Below are 19143 nucleotides of genomic sequence, written 5' to 3' on the forward strand. Positions count from 1 at the left end.
GGGGGGTGGGGGGGGGAGAGGCGTTGCCATGACGACCAAGTGGGCGGGGTTTCGGCTTAAAGGAGCCCCCCTCCCCGCCCCGAGAACCCAGGACAAGATGCCCCTCCCTCCCCTCCACGTGCGCACACCCATTCCGCAGGCTGTATGCAGGGAGGGGACGTCCTCTGAACCTTGACCATCCCCTTCCCCTAAATACGTTCCAGTCTGACATCCTGGTCCCCCACACCCCCACCTGCCTCCCCACTCAGTTGCATGGGTGGGTCACGTCAGGCTCTTGAATCTGGGATAGATCTCTCTCTGTGTGTGTCTGGACATATTACTCCTTTAATCAAGAAACTTTTGTTCAGTGCCGAGGACTTCCGGATGAACAGAGAAGCTAGCGTCTCACTGTCCGCGATGCTCCTGGCTGGGTGTCTGATCTCTGGATTTACCGCTATACCTCGCTCTGGGTGTGTCTCTCCTCTTTCTCCTGCTTCGGGTCTCTCTTTCCTCCTCTCATCTGTTTTCTCTCTCCATTCCCCGCTTCTATGGCTCCCTCTCCTTTTCTTGCTCACATCTGTCCTCTGGTGCCTGGAAATGTTTTCGTCTCCATCGCCCTGCCTTTCCCGGTCTTTCCTCTGCTAATCTGTGTTTCCTGTTTCACCTCTGCTAGTTAAGTTCAGCGTTTCCCGATGTCCGTCGCTCTCTGCTTTTGTATTTCTCCCCTTCTGTCGCTAGGGGATGCCTATCCCTCCTTCCCTGTGCCTCTTCTGTCCCTTTCTCTGACCCACTCAGGGTTTTTCCTTTTGGCCCTCTGATCCCTCTTTGTCGTTGAGGGTCCCTCCCCACTCCTTGTGTCCCTGTCCCTAGTGGTCTCCGCCGCCACCTCCGCATTTCCCTATGACTGTCTCTGGGCATCTCGACTCTCCTCGGTGTCTCCCCCTCTCTGGGGTTTCTCCTCCCCTGTCTCCCTGTGACTCTATCTCAGAGGGTTCTCCCCCGACTGAGTACGTCTCCCGAGGTTTCTCCCCAATCTGTGTTTCCCTGTAACTCTCCATCTCTGAGGGCCTGTCCCCTCGGTGCCTGGTTGTGTGGGGTGGGGGGGGCTTCTTGGCTCTGGATCTCCTCGTGACTCTGTCTCGTGGGGGGGGGATCTCTCGCGTCTCCCTGTGACTCATCTCGGGGAGGGGGGCTTGGGAGGGGGGCTTCTCCGGACTCCATGTGTTCCTGGGATTTCCCATGCACACCCCCCTCCCAAGCTTACGCCCCTTGGTTCCTCCCCCACGTCACGCCCCACTGTGCGCCTTTCTGGCTGCTCTGGCACTCCAGTGGGTCCACTCTGGCAGGAAGCCATGGGCAACCCCGGCCCGCCAGAGGCTGTCGAGCTCAGAGCACTCTGGGACTTATAGTTGAGGCCCCCGTACAGGCTATTCTTGGGAAGCTACAGAGAACTACTTCTCCCAGCGTGCCCTGTGCGTCCGACTGGCCGCGGCGGTGGCGCTGAGTCTATATAGCACCACGCCTTCTTTGCGGTTTTGCTTAGCTCAGGGTTGGGTCGGGAATCCTGAAGGTGCAGGGGAGGTGGAGGAATTCAGGTCAACCACCAAGAATCCTTCGCTGAACGCAGAGTTCCCTGCCACCCCGCAAGCCACCTCTAGGTGCCCATGGTTCTCTCCGGCTGCGGGTGGAAGCTTCTTCCTCTGCGACTTTCCCAGTTAATATACAGCATATGACTGGAAGCTACAGCTGTGTTTAGTTATTTTTTCTTTGGGGGGGGGGCGGAAGGGGGCACTCCAGACGCGATTTCTCTATGTAACAGCCTGGTTATCCTGGGACAGGCTGGACTCTAACAGAGATCTGCCTGCTTCTGTCTCCAGATGCTGGAATTAAAAGTGTGGGCCACCGCCCGGTTTGTGTTTTGTTTTTTAAAATAGGCGCTTGTACACCTTTATCCCAGACAGGCTGGGGGATCTCGGTGAGAGTGATGTCAGCCCGATCTACATAGCAAATTCCAGACCAGCCAGGGCTACACAATGAGACTCTTGTCTGACAAACAAACAAACAAGTGAATAAATGGGCCCCGTGTATTTCTGGCTGGTTTTAAATCTGCTAAGTAGTGGAGGATTTCTTTGAACATCTGAGCTTACTGCCTTCACCTTCCCAAGAGCGGAGTTTTCAGGCAGGCTTCACCACAGCCTGGGCGCTCAGGTACTGATTAAACCGAGGACATTGTACCAACTGGTCCACACCCACAACACTCTAGCTGTTGTGGTATTCTGAACCGGATGGGGGAAGGAGTGGGTGTGGTGGTCCCCTGAGAAGAGGGATTCGTGCAGATAGGTCTTGGTGAACATTGAAAAAAAAAGTAAGACTTTTCTCGCGCCCTGAGTGCATGTCCTAACTGGCCCTTTTCCCGTGTACTTCCTGTTAGGTCTCAAACCTGGCACAAAAGGCTAACTGACGACGTGCCTATTTATCCTATCAAAAGCAGGCCTGGCCTCCGCCGCCGGGTTCTCCTGGTACTCTTCAGTCCCTACTTGTTACAGACTATGAGGGGCATACCCCCACCCCTACCCTAAACTTCTCCAGCCCAGAGACTGAATTGAGTTTTCCCCAGTTGTCTTTCCCGATATAATCCAGCTATTTTGGTTGCCTGGCCCTTTTACTTCCTGGCAGCTTGGTCTCCTGGCTCTCCCCACCCCCACAGGCTCAGGGTCGTGTTCACTCTGGGCTCCCCCAGATGTCTGGCTATTCTCTCCCTTTTACCTACAGTAAACCATGTTCTCCACCATACCTAGGAGCAGTCATGCCCTTCCTTTTTTATTTCCTTTTTTTGATTCACTTCCAAGCTTTGCAATGTTTTCCAAGTCGCTTTTGTATGGTACAGCTGCAAAAAACAAAACAAAACCAGTATGATCCTGGAATTTCGTTTAAATGATTTATTTAGTGTTATGTGCATTGGTGTTTGTTGTGAGCTGCCATGTGGGTGTTGGGACTTGAACCCAGGTCCTCTGGAAGAGAGGCCAGTGCTCTTAACCACTGAGCCATCTCTCTAGCCCGATTCTGGAATTCCTGTATGTGTGTTTTATGTATGTGATACCTTAATTCAGGTGGATTTCAGCAGGGAGGGGCAGGATCAGTCTTGGATGAGGTGGATCCCTCTGGAGCAAGGGTAAGTTGGATGGAGGAAAGTCATGGAGGCAGCTATGAATGGTACATAGAACAGTGTTCCACAAACTCTCAAGAGACTGCTGGGAAACATCGGGAAATGAGTGCATTTTTTGAGAAAGCTGTTGCACTCAAATTGGAATACATAATTTGTCTTTTTGAGGCAGTTTCCTGGTGTAGCTATGGCTATCCTGGAACTAGCTCTGAAGACCAGGCTGGCTTTGAACTCAGGTCTGCCAACCTCTGCTTCTTGAGTGCTAGCCTTAAAGGCAAGCACAACCATGCACAGCTTGAACTTTGTATTTTATTTATTTACTTATTTAACTTTTATGTGCATTGGTGTGAAGGTGTCAGATCTCCTGGAGTTGCAGACAGTTGCAAGTTTCCATGTGGGTGCTGGGAATTGAACCCAAGTCCTCTGGAAGAACAGCTGGTGCTCTTAATAGCTGAGCCATCATCTCTCCAGTCTGAACGTTGTGTTTTTCAAGGCTTATATTTGTGTATGGTTGTAGAGGCCAGAGATTGTCAGTAGCTTTAACCTCTGAGCTAGTTCCCATGAAATCATGTTCATGGCTTTCCCAGTCCATCTTCCTGGTTTCTTCCCTTTTAAAAAAAAGATTATAAAATGTATATCCTAATGGATTTTGGGAGCCCATTCCACACAGAGGGATACTCTCAGCCTAGACACATGAGGGAGGGCCTAGGCCATGCTCCAAATGACTTTGAAGATCCCCCAGAGAAGGCCTCACCCTCCCTGGGGAGCAGAAAGGGGATGCGATGGGTGTTGGGAGTGAGGAGACAGGGGAGGATGGGAGGGTGCAAGAACTGGGATTGACATGTAAAACAAGACTGTTGCAAACTTAAATTTTTTTCTTTTTTTTTTTTTTTGGACAGGGTTTCTCTATAACTTTGGAGTCTGTCCTGGAACTTGCTCTGTAGACCAGGCTGGCCTCTAACTCAGAGATCAGCCTGCCTCTGCCTTCCGAGTGCTGGGATTAAAGGCATTCGCAACTGATGCCTGGCTGCAAATTTAAATTTTAAAAAATGTATATCTGTAGGCATAGAGACCAGAAAAGCTCATTGGGTCACTTCTACTCTGAGGCACGAAGCCAGCAAGCCCCCCACCTCACAGGCAGGAGTGTTGTATGCATCTGAGGGGATGCTCAGCCTGGACCCTGGGTGCTAGGATTCAAAGCCAGATGCTGAAGCATGTGCTTTTTAAACCAACTTCTGAGCTCTCTCTTGATTTTAAAAAACTAACTTGGAAGTCGGGCATTGGTGGCAAACGCCTTTGATCCCAGCATTCAGGAGGCAGAGGCAGGAAAATCTCTGAGTTCAAGGCCCGCCTAGTGTATAGAGTTCCAGAACAGACTCCAAAACAATACAAAGAAACCCTGTTTTGAAAAACAAAACTAAACCTAACTTGGAAATCTAACAGGGCATGGTACATAGCTCAGTTGGTAAAGTGCTAGCCTCGCATGTGCTGAGCTCCGGGTTCAGTCCTCAGGGCTGCATAAATGGGGTGTGGTGGCTCATACCAGTAATCCCAACATTGGAGATGGAGGCAGGCCTTGAGTTCAGTATAGGCTACATGACACTGTCTTAAAAGGAAACACCAAAACCAAAACTCCAGATGCTGTCACTGTTTTCTGATAAGGCCAAGGCTCTTAGGCTCAGCCAACAAACTGAAGATTCTGGGTTTCAAACCTCTCTTGGAGCCCTTTCCTCCCACCTACCCACACCACCCCACACACACCCGTGATAAATAAATCATGAGTCTTCCTGTTATCTTTTATATTGAGAGTTTTAAAAAAGAACATTATGGATGTGGAGGGGGGTGGGAAGGGATGACTGACAGTAGGAGCTAGAGGAGCCTAAAGCTCCAGAAAACTAAAAAAAATAATAATAAAATATATATTTATACATTTATATAATATATATATATATATATACCAAGTAATGCATGTGAGTTCCAGAGAAGCAAGAAGCAGCAGCACGAAGCAACTAACACGCAGACCTGGATGTGTGCGGGAGCAGCACACTCCAAGCCACTCCAACCTTGAAGGAGTCCCTCCCCCGAAGTTAAACTTCCCTCCTGAATGAAGCTACACAGCTGGTGTGTGATAGCACACCTGCAAAACCTCAGCACCTGAGAGTTGGAGAACGAAGAGCAAGGGTTCAAGGTCAGCACCGGCTAACGGTTAGGTTAGCTTGGGCTATATGAGACTATTTCAAAAGCTTTGAAAACAAACAAACAAAAAAAAAAAAACCAAACAACTTCTTATTCCTTTTGTTTTTGCATTCATGTTCAGGAGAAAATAAAAGAGGCTAATAATGCCTTTAAGGTCAGCAGTGGCCACTTTTTCTTGTCCATACTAAAGCAGGCCAGGTTATTTTTAACACTAAGATAGCAGGGCCACCATTACTGTCCCTCAGAAATACTTCACCACACTTGTCTTTAAGACCATGTGGGTCTTTTTATGTTTTTGTTTGTTTTGTTTTGGAGAACACAAGAGAATTTAGCAAAAACCATCATTCATCCTTTCCTTCATCTAGGATAGCATCTAGGGAGCCTGCTTTAAAAAAAAAAAAAAAAAAAAAAACAAATTCTAGAGCCAATTTTAGGCAAAGCTGAGTGATAGAGACAGAAACTCTCTGCTGGCTACCGGGAATTATTGACAGCCTTACTCCCCAACCCCTTCAACACACACACACATACTAAGGCACAGCTAAGGCAGGCAGGCAGGCAGGCAGGCAAGCAGGCATGCTTTGGCAATGAGGCCCCTAAAGAGGCCCCTGGGGTAAAGAATTGCAAAGGATTGTAGGATGTGTGGGGCCAGCACCTTTGAAGGGTGAGGGAGAAGATGCAAGAATACCAAGGGCTCCCAGGCAAACAGGCAGGTGACAAACCAATACAGAGAATAAGAGAACATGAAAGAGGCAAAGCAGAGAGCTGTCGGAGACAGCTCAGGGGCAAAAGAGGACAGGGGCAGGGGAAGAGGAAAGGGAAGGAAAAGAAACAAGGAAAGAGAACAATGAGTCAGGAAGAATAAAGAGGAAAGGGAAATGGGGCGGGGAGGGAGGGAGGGATGGAGGAGGAAACAGGACAGTACCAAAAAAATTTGGGTAATAAGATGAAGCGGCTGCGAGAAGGGATGGGGGGCGGGGAAGGGAGCCCCCGTTAGCCTTAGACCTTGACAAACACCAGGCGGGTGGAGTACACCAGGTCAGACACATATGCCAGCAGGTTAATACCTGTCAGGATGGCCACCGCCAGTCGGCGGTCCCAGAAACACACCGAATGGGGGTGTGTGTAAGCGCAGCTTGCATCTGACCCACGGCGGGGGTAGCCATGATACCTCTGGTCGAATTGGTAGAGGGGCCAGAGGACAATGGCAGTGGCGTACAAGAGGACAGAGAGTAAGGCCAGGCCTGACAGGAAGGTAGGGAAAGGGATGGGTAACATGTTGGTGCAGTCTCCCAGGTTGAGCAGGATGGTCACCGCAGCTAGTATGAAGCAGATGGCGTAGACTGCCACACACCACTCCAGGGCCGGCTTTTGCTGGTACAGGAATGGTTCGCTGATGAAGGCAAAGATGATACAGGCTACAAAGGTCTCAAAAACTTTGAGCAGCCCCGGCACGGTAGCCATGTAGCCGGTGATCTCACCAGGCCTTGCGCGAGTCCAGGCCACTTCGGTGGCATAGGCCAAACAGGCGACACAGGAGAAAGTGGTGGCAGCGATGGCGTGGTCCCGGGTACGTCCGTGAGCCATGAACTGCACGTAGGTGGTAGGATAGATGATGGAAGACGACAGGCAGAAGAGAGCCGCGTAGCACGCGTACGTGATGGGGAAATTGCGCCATGACAGGGGGAAACGGGCCTGGAGGCCACCTAATTCCACAATCAGGATGACGAGGGTCACGGCAAAGCAGAAACACCAGGTGAACATGGCCCAGTTACCCATGGGCCCAGTCCAAGCAGCCACACTGGCCACCAACGAGAAAGCCACACAGGTGGATATTAGCTGCAGGAGCCGAAGGAGGCCCAGGGGCTGGGTCAGTGCCCGAGGGGACCCCACAACGGTAGAGGAGGACGTTGTAGTAGTCGTGATGGTTGTGCGGGTTACTGATACCGGCATGGCTGAGAAAAGCAAAAGCATTTGCGTAAGGTCTCATACTGAGGAATCCAGATATCCAGCCTCTCCCCTGTCTTATCTAAAACTCTGAAAACCCCGTGTCTCAGAATATGGAACTTGTTAGCTGGATGGTGGTGGTGGCGGCACACGCCTTTACACACCAGCACTGAGGAGGCAGAAGCACACGGATCTTTGTGCGTTTGAGGCCAGCCTGGTCTATGGAGCGAGTTCCAGGACAGGCTCCAAAGCTACAGAGACCTTGTCTCCAAGAAAGAGAGAGAGAAAGGGAGGAAGAGAAATACAAAAGGACCCAGCAATGAACAAAAAGATTATGGTCTAAGATCCTGCCTGCTATATCACTTCCTGTGTGACCTAGGGCTTTATACCCCAGGCCCTATGAACAAAAGTTCCCCCTTTCACTCCACAGAAACTCAGTCATCTCTAGTTTCTCCATAGCCAAGACGCCAACTTCCTCATACTCTAGGCCTTGTGGGTAGATTTTTTTTCTTTTCTTTTTTCCTTTTTTTAGTGTAACACAGAGTTTCTCTGTGTAACAGTCCTGGCTGTCCTCCTGGAACTCACTTTGTAGAATAGGCTGGCCTAGAACTCAGAGATCCGCCTGCCTCTGCCTCCTGTGTTGGGAATTAAAGGAGTGAGCCACCATGCCTAGCAAAAAGGTTTCTTTTATGTAAGAGCAACCTAGACATTAGCAGCCCCTACACAGCCAACATTCCAATAATTTCCATTCCAGCTCCCACATATAAGCAGAGAGCTGGACCTCCATCCTTCAACTAACTGACTACCCTCCCAGAGATCTCTGATACAGAACATCAAGCTTTATTCCTCCCCTTCCTGCCCCTAAATCCTACTTCAGATGTGTGGAAGAAAAATGAGAGAGAAAGAGAGAGAGAGAGAGAGAGAGCCTAGTTCCTTCTTTCCTATCACTGAGCCTATCGCTTCCTACAGGGACTCAGCCAACAGGTTCCTCAAGTTCAGGAAAATTTAACTCCCTCCACTCCCACTGTTCAGTGGCCCAGCTCCAGCCACTGAAATGTCTAGTTTTCCAGGCCAGTCATGCAGGGTTGGACCTCAGGGCAGGCCTCTCAAACTCCCAATGTCCCCTGTGACCCAGACATAGGATGGGGGTAGGTAGAAAGGACTACCATCTTTTTTTTTTTTTTTTTTTTTTTTCCACTGACAAACCACAGCTTCTTCCAGGATGCAAGCTGTATGACCTCTCAGCTGAAGTGCCCCAAAACATGGGGAGGGGGTTCCCAGACCCAGGGAAATAAAACTTCCTTATTGCTAGGATCAGTTCTGCAGTTATTTCCTGATTGCTGGAGGGAGGAGAGAGGCTGAAATGACTCAAAAGCTGCAGAGACCTGGGCCTATTAGATGGTTCCGTTGGTAAAGGAACTTGCAACAGAGCATGACAAACCTGAGTTCGATCCCGGAGACCCACATGGTGGATGGACCTGAATTCTGCAAATCCTCTGACCTTTATACACTTGCCACAGGGTGCCCACTCACACACACACACAGACACACAAGATAATTTTTCCCAGACAGGATTTCTCTGTATTGCTTTGGAGCCTGTCCTGGAACTAACTCTGTAAACCAGGCTGGCCTCGAATTCACAAGAGGTCTGCCTGGGACTAAAAGCCAATGCCCAGCCAAGATAATGAGGAAAGATCATAGGAACTTCCAAAGCTTAGGAAACATACTCAGAAAGTACAAGGTTACGGTGTGAGGCCCCTCAACAAAGGGGCCTCACTACAAGAATATGTGAACACTGACCAATTAAGAGAATGGGGTGGGGTGTGTGGGTGTGTGTGTGGATATTTCATGTAGCCAGGGGTGAGGGTAGGGTGTGGGGAGGTGAATATTTCGTTTTGGGGGGGGTGCATGCCTTTAACCCTAGTACTCAGAGGCAGAGACAGGTGGAGTTCAAGGCCAGCCTTGTCAATAGAGTTCCAGATGGGCAGAGCTACACAGAGAAACCCTGGAAAAACCAAGGAGGGGGGGACAGAAGGCTCTTCTGCCCACAAGTTGAGGAGTGTGCTCTTTCATGCATCAACACCACCCACGCTGAGATGGGTTTTTTAGTGATGCCCCTGCTCCTGCAAGTAACCCAATTAACTAACTCACTGGCTCAACAAGCTGCACTTCGGTTACTGGTTTATTTTAGTTTATTTTTTTCCTCCGACAGGGTCTCTCTGTGTAGCCCTGGTTGTCCCGGAACTCACTGTAGACCAGGTTGCCCTCAGACTCACAAAGATCCACCTGCCTCTGCATCCCGAGTGCTGGGGCGCCACCACCGCGGGGCGGTATGTCTGATAAATTATAATTTATGTTCTAAGATGAGCGTAAGGTATTCATAATTCTCCCCAGGAAAAGCAGTGCTAAGGTCAGACCCATGGAAAGACAAAAGGTCAGGGTTTAACCTCTGGAAGCTCACACTGTGTCCCAGAACAACTCCCAAAGTACACAGGAGCCAGCTCCCGGATACAACTTCTTGGGTACATGGATAATTGACTCTACCTTCTGGGACCCTACCAGGCCCTTCCTCTAGGCACCTAGGAATCTAGGCACCATCCGCCTCCTTCCTCATACCCAGAGATCCAGGCCCCCTCCTCCTGTAGATCTAATTCAGTATTCCTGGCCAACCTCCCTTAGTCTGACACAACAATCAACAGCCCTCCTATCCTAGACTCGGAAGTTCAGGTTCCAGGCCCTCGGTTCTTAGACTACAGGGTCCTCCGTCAGACTCAGAACAGGACCCTAGACCCTCCTCTCATAGACTCCGGGTCCAAAACCCCAGCCCTCTTCCCTTAAACTTAGAGCTTCCTCTACCCCAGCTGCAATTAACTGCAGCCGCTCCACCCCCAAGAACTCGGAAATGCGGCCACTAGCACACTCACCTGCTGTCTTCACTGAACCCAGGAACTAGGAAGATCCCGCTGCGAAGGCGGAGACGGTTGCGCACCTGGAAAAGGCGGATCAGAAGCCCTGAGGACGAGAAAGGCAGTCAGGGCGGAACTCAGACTGCCTAGCAGCACCCTGACCCGGAGCCCCAGACGCTACAGCAGGGACACATCTCCCAGTGGGGACGCATACTTGGCTGCGAGCCCTGGGGCGAGGGCTCAGAGGTTATTCCGAGGAAGCACCGCCCCCTCTCCTTCCTCCCCCAGGACTTGCGGCGTGGGCGGTGTGGAAGCAAATGTGGACAAAGGGCCGGCCCCCTGGCCCGCTAGGGGTGTGAGTGATGTTAACCTAGCCCCAGCCTTGCAGTCGGCGGAGGGAGATCCCAGGGCGGTGGTTGTCAGGGCGGGAGGCCCAGCCCGGCCTGGCGTCTCCGCTCCTTATAAGGGCTGCAAATCGCCCCAGCCCGGGCAGTGAGACAGGGACAAGGAGGTGGTACCAAGACCCCCTGAGGCCCACTCGGAGGCTGTCTGCCCCTCTCCAAGACACCCTTGCTGGAGACTGGGTGTACTTGTGGGTGGGTGGATGAGATCCTGGGTTCTAGAAGGAGACGGGAGGGTCCAATTTGTGGTTCCTTGAAAAGTGTAAGCTGGGAGCCAAGCAGAACCGACTCCCACGAGTTGTCCTCTGACCTCCACACGTGCCCTGTGGTAGATGCTTCCCTCCACCCCCAGCAAAGTAAATATATTTTACAAATCTACTTTCAGCGGGGCGTTGGGAACACATGCCTTTAATCCCGGCACTCAGGGACGCAGAGGCAGACAAATCTGAGTTCAAGGCCATGCTGGTCTACAAAGTGTTCCAGGACAGCCAGAGATACACAAGAGAAAACCTGTCTCAAAAAACAAAACAAAAAACCCTCTTTTCAGCCAACTCTTGCTAAGCAGCCCTCATTGACCTGGAGCTTGCTATGTAAACCGTACTGGTCTTGAACTCAGAGATCCTCATGCCTCTGTCTCCCAAGTGCTGAGATTTTATTTCTTTATTTTAGAGTTCTGAGTCCCTCCAAGAATGGAATGGAGTCTAGCCTGGTATAGTCTGGTATAGTTATGGCTGTATTCCCAGAACCTGATAGAGGCAGGATTGGAAATCCAGAGCTTCCAGTAGTCTTAGACTTCCAGACAATCCAAATCTCAAGGGGGGAAAAATGTAGGATAAGCATGGGCAATACAGGGTGGGGAACAAACTCTGAGTAAGACCAGGCAGGAGCTCCTTTTTAAAAACTCTTCAAAATCGCCCTCGAGGACATATTGCTTCCTTGGCTCCAGGCTAGAAAACTCATGCTAAACTGGAATTAGGTACACACAGTATAAACGTAGGTTCCCCAGGTCAGAACTTGGGCCTCCAGTGGTCTTAGTAGATAGCACAAGAAGTCAGAAACTTCAGTTCCCACTGGGGCCGGTTTATGGGAAGCCGGGACTGGTCCCATACCTAGCACAACAGAAAATGGGAGTCTGGTCCGTCTTTAATCCTAACACCCAGGAGGCAGAGGCAAGCGGATCTCTGCCAGTTCAGAGCCAGCAAGATGTCCACAGCAATTTCCAGGACAACCAAATCTATACATGGAGAGACCCTGCCTTAAAAGGAAAAAAAAAAAAAAGTAGGCTACTGTCCCACTATAAACGCTAGGAGTAGGAGGAGGGGAGAGCATAAGCCCTTTGATCTGGAGGAAAGTTGTTTGGGAAAGGGAAAAGAGAAAGGGAGACCCTAAGAGAAATTGAGCGTCTGGAGGGCTTCCAGCATCTTTTGAAGTCACAGCTCAGGAATGCTCAGCCAAAGACCTAAGCAGGGCAAGGAAACGCCCCTTGAGCTTCCTCCTAGATCTAGTTCCACTCTCCGGGCCACACCCTGCACCCCTGCTACCATCCCCCTAGCTATGCTCCTGAGGTCATCTATCACTCCGTGGACTCGGGCACAGCCCTGCTCAGACTCCCGGCCACGCCCCACACCAGCGGGGGGATGCAGCCTTAATTTCACAGCTCCCTCTACACTCCAACTGCCCGTATTTAGGGCCCTGTGTAAGGAAATTCAGACCAAGGACTTCTCCCCTCCTGAGCATCGCTGGGCACCAGATGCAAGCCTCGCATCCAAGTGTCCCATCTCCCCTCAGAATCAGGGATCTCCATTCCTCCAAGTGCTCAAGCCCAAGAGTCCAGATCCTAGCCGCACCCGCCTCCTTCAGTAAGTTCAGAGCCCAGTTCCCCCTCCCTCAGAACAATTTCAGACCCCCTCCCTTCTCCAGATTAAACCCAAAAATCCAGCCCTCGTCCCCCAAGATCCCTCTAAGTCCTACTCCTAGGCCTGTTCGGTCAGACCTAGGAGTTCAACCCTCAACCGTCCTTCCTCAGACCCAGGTACCCACTCTCCAATCCCTTCTCTTTACCAAGTAAAACCTGTTACAAGCTCAAAGAGTTCTGGCCCAAATGGAGTGTTTCTAGGGACCCAGACATCTGAATCCCTGCACTCTTCTCTTTCTAGACCCAAGAATCTTGGGCACCACTCCTCCCCTTGGGGTCCCTACAATCTCACCTCTCCAGCCAGTGGCGTCTGCAGCAGCAAAAAGAGCGACAGCTGCAGACCAGAAGGGTCTTGGGGCTGGGTGGAGTTGGCCATTTGAGCAGCATGCGAGGGCAGGGCTGAGGGCGGGGTTTGGGCCTGGCTTGGGCGGTGAAAAGGTATTTTCCCTCCGTTTGGGCTATCCCTGGTCGGCCCCCAAGGCGGGACTAATGTCACACCACGCCCCTCTAAAAAGCTAGCGTGTCGTGGATCTCTAGCCCAACCAGTGAGGGGGTGCAGGGCTGAGGTCACCGTTGCCGTGGAGACAAAACAGGAAGACACAGCAGCTGGCGGCGCGGGGGCTCCCAGGGGCTATCCTCCCTGACATAGCTCTAGAAAGAAATCTCCAGGGTAGGCCCGAGAATGCCGTTGCCGTAGAAACCTACATGTTTACGGTTTGTTTTACATGGAATCCCGTTTCCCCCGCGCCAGCTCGGGTCCCCACGCCTAGTCTTACCCCTCATTCAATTCTCCCTCTCCATGCTCCTGTCCTTGTCTGTTTGATCCCCAACACTGACCGGATTTTTAAAAAATAAATAAATAAATCTTACACACCCAGGTCGCTGAGTATTGCAGGCCAGACCTCTCAGTTTAACGGAGTTTGTGGGCTAGGGTCTTGTTTACCTGAAAAAGAAAGGAATTTAGGGTGCCAAGCCTTGAGCTTTTAGGAATTCTGAGCAAGCAACCTTCAGTAGCGAGGCCCCACCCCAAAGGACAAAACTAGATTACTGTGTTGGCTGGGGGGGGGGGGTCTTCCTAGAGGGAATTGCGCTGTATCTCCAGTTACTCTGTAATTGCGGCGTGAGGACTGCTGGGCCACATCTCAGAAGATCACAGTCAACAGGGGCTAAAGGATGATGGATAGAAGCTGTGGCTGGTTTTTTGCTTAGCCTTCTGGGTCTAGAAGGGCGAGCTATTTTTGGCTTGCATTCCTGCCTTCAGGACACAGGGAGGGACTCAGGCCGGGAGCTTCGGATTCGGGGTTCTACCATGTGGGAGGGATACAGTGGACCCCGTCGTGCCGGGGGGGATGGGGAGCAAAAGCAGAGGGAGGGCTTCAGGATTTTTTTTTTTTTAATGGTCGAATTTGATGACCTGAAAGGACTGGACTAAGTCAAAAGGGAAAGTAAGCTGGAGGTCGCGATGCCGGAGGGAACTGAAGGTCGCGACGCGGGCCCTCTGGGCAGGTCGGGGACCCGGATTACCTGATTCCCTCCCTCCTAGGCGCACTCACTCACCCCGCTCTGCAGCGGTCCCGGGCGCGGCCCTGCTCCGCTGCTGCTGGGCGGGGCCTACTGGCGGCTGCGGATGCTAGGCTCTCGCCCGAGGCTGCCTCTGGTCGCCTTCCTGTAGGACTAAGGAGACTTAGATGTCCAGCCCCAGGGAGGAAGGCGCTAGCGTCGCGAAGGGGGGGGGGGTCCGAAGGGGTCCAGGAGCTCAGAACAGCCAGCAACGTGCTCTACGGAGGAGGGAGGAGCTGGAGGGGGACCTGGGCGCTTGCTTAGTGCTTTGCTGAAATGGGGGTGGGGACCAAGGTATAGGGAATGGATAGGTAAAGAACTGCTTGCTCACTTTGCATTCCTGGGAAGAGACACAAACAGACGCCCTTTGTCATCGCATGCCCTGCATAAATAAGGGTTTTAATTTAGTTTAAGCACACACGTTTACTTATTTTATGTGTCAGAGTACAAATGTGGAAGTCAGAAGACAACTTGTGGGAGTCAGTTTTCTCCTTCCACTATGTGGGATCTGGGGATCAAACTCAGGTCATCATTTTGGTTGGCAAATGCCTCTATTCATTTGACCTATCTTGTTGGCCTATGGAAGGAATGGCTTTGTGTTTTGTTTTAATTTGTTTTTTTTTTAAATATTTATTTGTTTTTATGTGTCCAAGTGTTTTGTCTTCGTGTATGTATGAGCACCATGTGCAAATCTGGTCTCAGAGAGGGAACCAGATCCCCTAGAACTGAAGTTACAGATTGTTGTGAGCCATATTGTGGTGTTGGAAATTGAACCCTGGTCCTTCTACAAGATAAGTGTGATCTCTTCAGTTGCTTGAGTTTTTAATATGTCCAGCATCAGACATTTACATACTCACACGAATGGTAAGCCTATATAGTGTATAGATAATGGGCTGGGTTTCCCATAGATTCTACTTACAAGCTTCCTTATCACCAAGGGTTCAGGCTTAGTAACATCTCTCTCCCCCCTTCTACTAAGTCATTCACACCACCACCCCTACAAAGCTAGAGGCATCTCAAGTGGTCTACAGAGGTATTACACAACTAACCATGCTGTATCCTGTGGTAGAAGTATTTCCTGTACAGAGATGGCTCAGTAGGTCAAGCCAAACTTTATAACCTGAGTTCCACCATCAGGACCCATATGGTAGACAGTGAACACTGTTTCTCAAAAGTTTTCCTCTGACTGGCACAGGTCCACTGTGGCATGCATTTCAACACACACACACACACACACACACACACACACGCATGCATGAACACACACATGCAGGCATGCACATGTAAAACAAAAGCCAAAACACCTCAGTATTCAGGAGCACATGAAAAAAAAAAACCACAACAACAACCTGGGGTGTGTAAATGTGTGATGCTGAAGATTAAAGTCCCAGCCTCAAATATGCTAGGTGAGCTCTGCACCACTGAGACCTTCCCCTAGCCCAGTTTGCAAACATTTAAAGAGTGAGTCACAGGGTGTGATTTCAGGGAAACTCTTGTTTCCCTGTCTTTGTAACCTGGGATCATGTATGTGCTCTTGCTTCAGTGTTTACCCATCTTTTAGGCCAGAACCACACCCAAATGTCCCCAACCTGTCACTACTACCCCTTCTCAATATGCTGAGCCTGCGTTCTAGGAGGCTGACTGCTTTGGGAGTGTTTTGGTACATGAACAACCCCCCTCTAAACTCATACCAATTCCTAAATAAACAGTCCCTTGATCAGAAGCAGTACTGTGTGGTTTAACGAGGCTGTGAATGGTGAATAGGGCCATTCATTGTGTGCATACAAGCTGCTTTTGGCAGATGTGCAAAGGGCAAGAAAAGCAAATAACAAGCACAGAGTTACTTATTCCATGGAGGAAAAACGTATTGCCCAATCCATGATAGGAGAGGTCCAATGTAGTCCTCAGAAGACTGGGTGTTCATTTGGCCTTCCTACTACCCTCCACTTCCTTGGAAGCTCAGCAAGTGTTGCTGCTACCAGCAAGGTGGGCATTCATTGATGATGTGGCTGGCTACAGTTGGTGAGCTGAATCCATTGTGCTATACCATGACCATTTTTTTGCTTAGAGCTCACCGAGCAAGCCCTAGGTTATCTAGAGAAGAGTTGACAAAGAGACACCAAGCAGCCATCTGGTCTACCACATGACATAATAAAATTCCCTCTAGTAGAGGTGATTATGGGAGAGTTCATGTGATATAAACTATGAGATGATTTTCGGTCTCATAACTTCTAACACCTACTATGTAAGTTTTATTTTCTCAACTAACAATCAAGTCTTCCCTATCTTACAATTCTTCAATTAAAAGAGTATTTTTTATTTCAATATGTGTATGCTTGCATGAATTTATGTGTACCACATGCAACCCTCAAAAGTCAGAAAAAAGAGCCAATACCCTCCCTGTTAACAGATGGTTGTGAGCCAATGTGTGGGTACTAGGACCTGAACTTGGATTATCTGGAAGAACAAGGTTTATTGTTATTCCAGGATGACCTTGAATTTGCTGGGTAGACAAGGGTGACCTTGAAATCCTAATCAACCTGTCTCTAATTCCCTAGTACTGATATTACATGTGCGTATCACCTTGACCAGTTTATGTGGTTCTGAGCATCAAACCCAAGAGCCTTGCTTATGCTAGTAAAAACAGTATAAGCAAACAATAGCAAACAGCTCTATTCCTGGGTAAGATGGCTCAGTGAACAAAAATGCTTGCTGAACAGGTCTACATTCAATCTCTGGAATCCACAGTGGAAGGGAAAAACTCCCAAACATTGTTTTCTGACCTCCACATTCACATCTAGGCATGCACATGCATGCATACATGTGCGCACACACACACAAATATACAATAAATTTAAAAAGTTAAATAGCAAAATAATGAGTTCTAAACCACCTTAGACTATATGAGAAGCCCCACCCCCTACCCCTCCTCCTGAGACAGGGTTTCTCTATGTTGGCTGTCCTGGAATGTGCTCTGTAGATCAGATTGGCTTTGAACTCAGAAATGTGCCCGCCTCTGCCTCCCAAGCACTGGTATCAAAGGTGCGGATCACCACCACCACCGAGCTACATACGATCTTATTTAAGGAGGGGAAAGCTTCAGTGGTACTGGAGACCACTTTGTGGTTAATAGCACTTACTGTTCCTGCAAGAGACCTGAGTTCAGTTCCTAGCATTCATATTTGGTGATTCACAGTCAATCATAGCTCTTGCTCCAGGAGATCCTCTAGATTTGGGGGACTCTGCACTCATATGCTCAGACACACACACAGATTACAAAAAAAAAAATTTAAAAATAATAAAAACAAGTAAAAAAAAAATTAGCTTCCCATTTCTTTTGGTCCTTATGCTGTGAACATGTTTGGTAGCTGCTGACCTCAGTAACTGAGGTACCTTTCCCAGAAAGTTCAGATGTCAGACAGTCGACTCTGTTATCCATAGCCCCTACCACACCAACCACTTCTCTTTTGTCTCTTAGATCTTCAGCAAGAAGGCTTTCCTCAGATTTCTCTTTCACTTCTGCCTTACTCGGGTAATGCTTGGCCAATATCTTAGTCTTGTTATTAACTAGCTCTATTTATTTATTTGTTTATTTATTTAGTTAGTTAGTATTTAGTTATGGGGAGAGTTGGTTTTTCAAGACAGGGTTTCTCTGTGGCTTTGGAGCCTAGCTTGGAAGTAGCCCTTTAGACCAGGCTGGCCTTGAAGTCACAGAAATCCGCCTGCCTCTGCCTCCCGAGTGCTGGGATTAAAGGCATGTGCCACCACGTCTGGGCTCTGTAAATGTAATTTAAAATAAAGAAGTAATATAGAATACTATAAATATAGCTCAGTGGTAGAGCACTTGCTTAGTAACATGTGAGGTCTAAGTTTTAACCTCCAAGCAGGGGTGGGGGAATCTACTTGTTTACTTGCATGTTTTAACTTGGTAATCTATTCAGGGAAATATCTTTCTAGTTGCCCAGTACCTCTCCCTCTTTGTTTTCACTGGTCTATTTTGTAACTTTCCAGAAATATCAGTTGCGTAATATCCATTATTTGTGGTTCCAAAAATATCCATCCACATGTATTCAAAGGGTGTAGGTGCCTATGTCAGAATATCCTGAGGTGAGACACTGTTAAATATCTGTGGTGGCTTGATTGAGAAATGTCCCTCATGATGTTGGGCATTTGCAGTCTTTGTGGGTGGAGTTGTTTTGGGAGGTTCAGGAAGTGCCTTAGGGTTATGGACTACCGAGGCCAAATGCAATGTGGGAAGAAGGAAAGTTTTTATTTCATGCACACTTCCATATAACTGTCCATCACCACCCTCCTCTCTCTCCCTCTCTCTCCCTCTCTCTCTCTCTTCCTTTTGCTTTTTTTTCCCCCAAGACAGGGTTTCTCTATGTAGCATTCACTCTGTATTCTAGCCCAGCTTTGAACTCAGAGATCTGCCTTTGCCTCTGCTTCCCAAATGCTGGGATTAAAGGGGTGCCACCACGCCCTGCCAGCCTACTTTCTTTTAGAACCCAGGACTACTACCACCCACAGTTGGCTGGACCCTCCCCCATCAATGACTAATTAAGAAAACATGCAACAGTGTTGCCTATAGCCACATCTTATGGAGACATTGTCTCAGTTGAGGCTCCCTCCTCTCAGATGGCGGTAGTCTGTACTAAAATGATATAAAAAGCAGCTGGCACTGGAGGTGTGGCCTTGTCAGAGGAAGTATATCAGTGGGACGGCGTCTGGGATGCTACATCCTTGTCCTGCTTCCAATTTACTCTTTTTGTTTCACACTTGCTGTTAAAAATGTGATCTCTCAGCTTCCTGCTCCTGCCATGCATCCCCACCTTGCTGGGTTCATCCCTCTGGACCCATAAGCCAAAACAAGCTCCTTCTTATTATATAGGTTCCTTTAGGTCATGGTTGATCACTGCAATTAGAAGCTAACTAGGATAATATTTTATGTGCATGGAATCGGCTAACATACGTGTATTGACATATTTAAAATCAAATTATTAGGCTGGGCATGTGGTACAGATAGATCTTTAATCCCAACATTCCAGAAGCAAAGGCAGGCATAGCTCTGTGAGTTCA

The 19143-nt window shown here is 49.3% G+C and overlaps 1 protein-coding gene across 3 annotated transcripts; it reads right to left on the bottom strand.

Annotated features, from left to right (window-relative positions):
* Window positions 1-4926: 4926 nt before the first annotated feature.
* Myadm (myeloid associated differentiation marker) lies at window positions 4927-14206 on the bottom strand. 3 transcript variants are annotated; one of them, XM_051207157.1, is made up of 4 exons: window positions 14062-14206; window positions 13379-13447; window positions 10207-10294; window positions 4927-7290 (listed from the first exon to the last, which is right to left on the bottom strand). In XM_051207157.1, the coding sequence occupies exon 4, from the start codon at window positions 7286-7288 to the stop codon at window positions 6335-6337; it is 954 nt and encodes a 317-aa protein (XP_051063114.1). In that variant the 5' UTR covers window positions 7289-7290; window positions 10207-10294; window positions 13379-13447; window positions 14062-14206; the 3' UTR covers window positions 4927-6334. The 3 variants fall into 3 exon arrangements, with proteins under 3 accessions (XP_051063114.1, XP_051063113.1, XP_051063115.1); XM_051207156.1 differs by lacking the exons at window positions 13379-13447; window positions 14062-14206 and adding an exon at window positions 12797-12951; XM_051207158.1 differs by lacking the exons at window positions 13379-13447; window positions 14062-14206 and adding an exon at window positions 10403-10513.
* Between the last annotated feature and the right edge of the window lie 4937 nt (window positions 14207-19143).

This window comes from Phodopus roborovskii, unplaced genomic scaffold (genome assembly GCF_943737965.1).
Source record: "Phodopus roborovskii unplaced genomic scaffold, PHOROB, whole genome shotgun sequence".
NCBI lineage: Eukaryota > Metazoa > Chordata > Mammalia > Rodentia > Cricetidae > Phodopus > Phodopus roborovskii.

What these genes read in the sequence shown, in the direction of transcription:
- Myadm (XM_051207157.1), bottom strand. Translation starts at nt 7,288, where the DNA reads ATGCCGGTATCAGTAACCCGCACAACCATCACGACTACTACAACGTCC.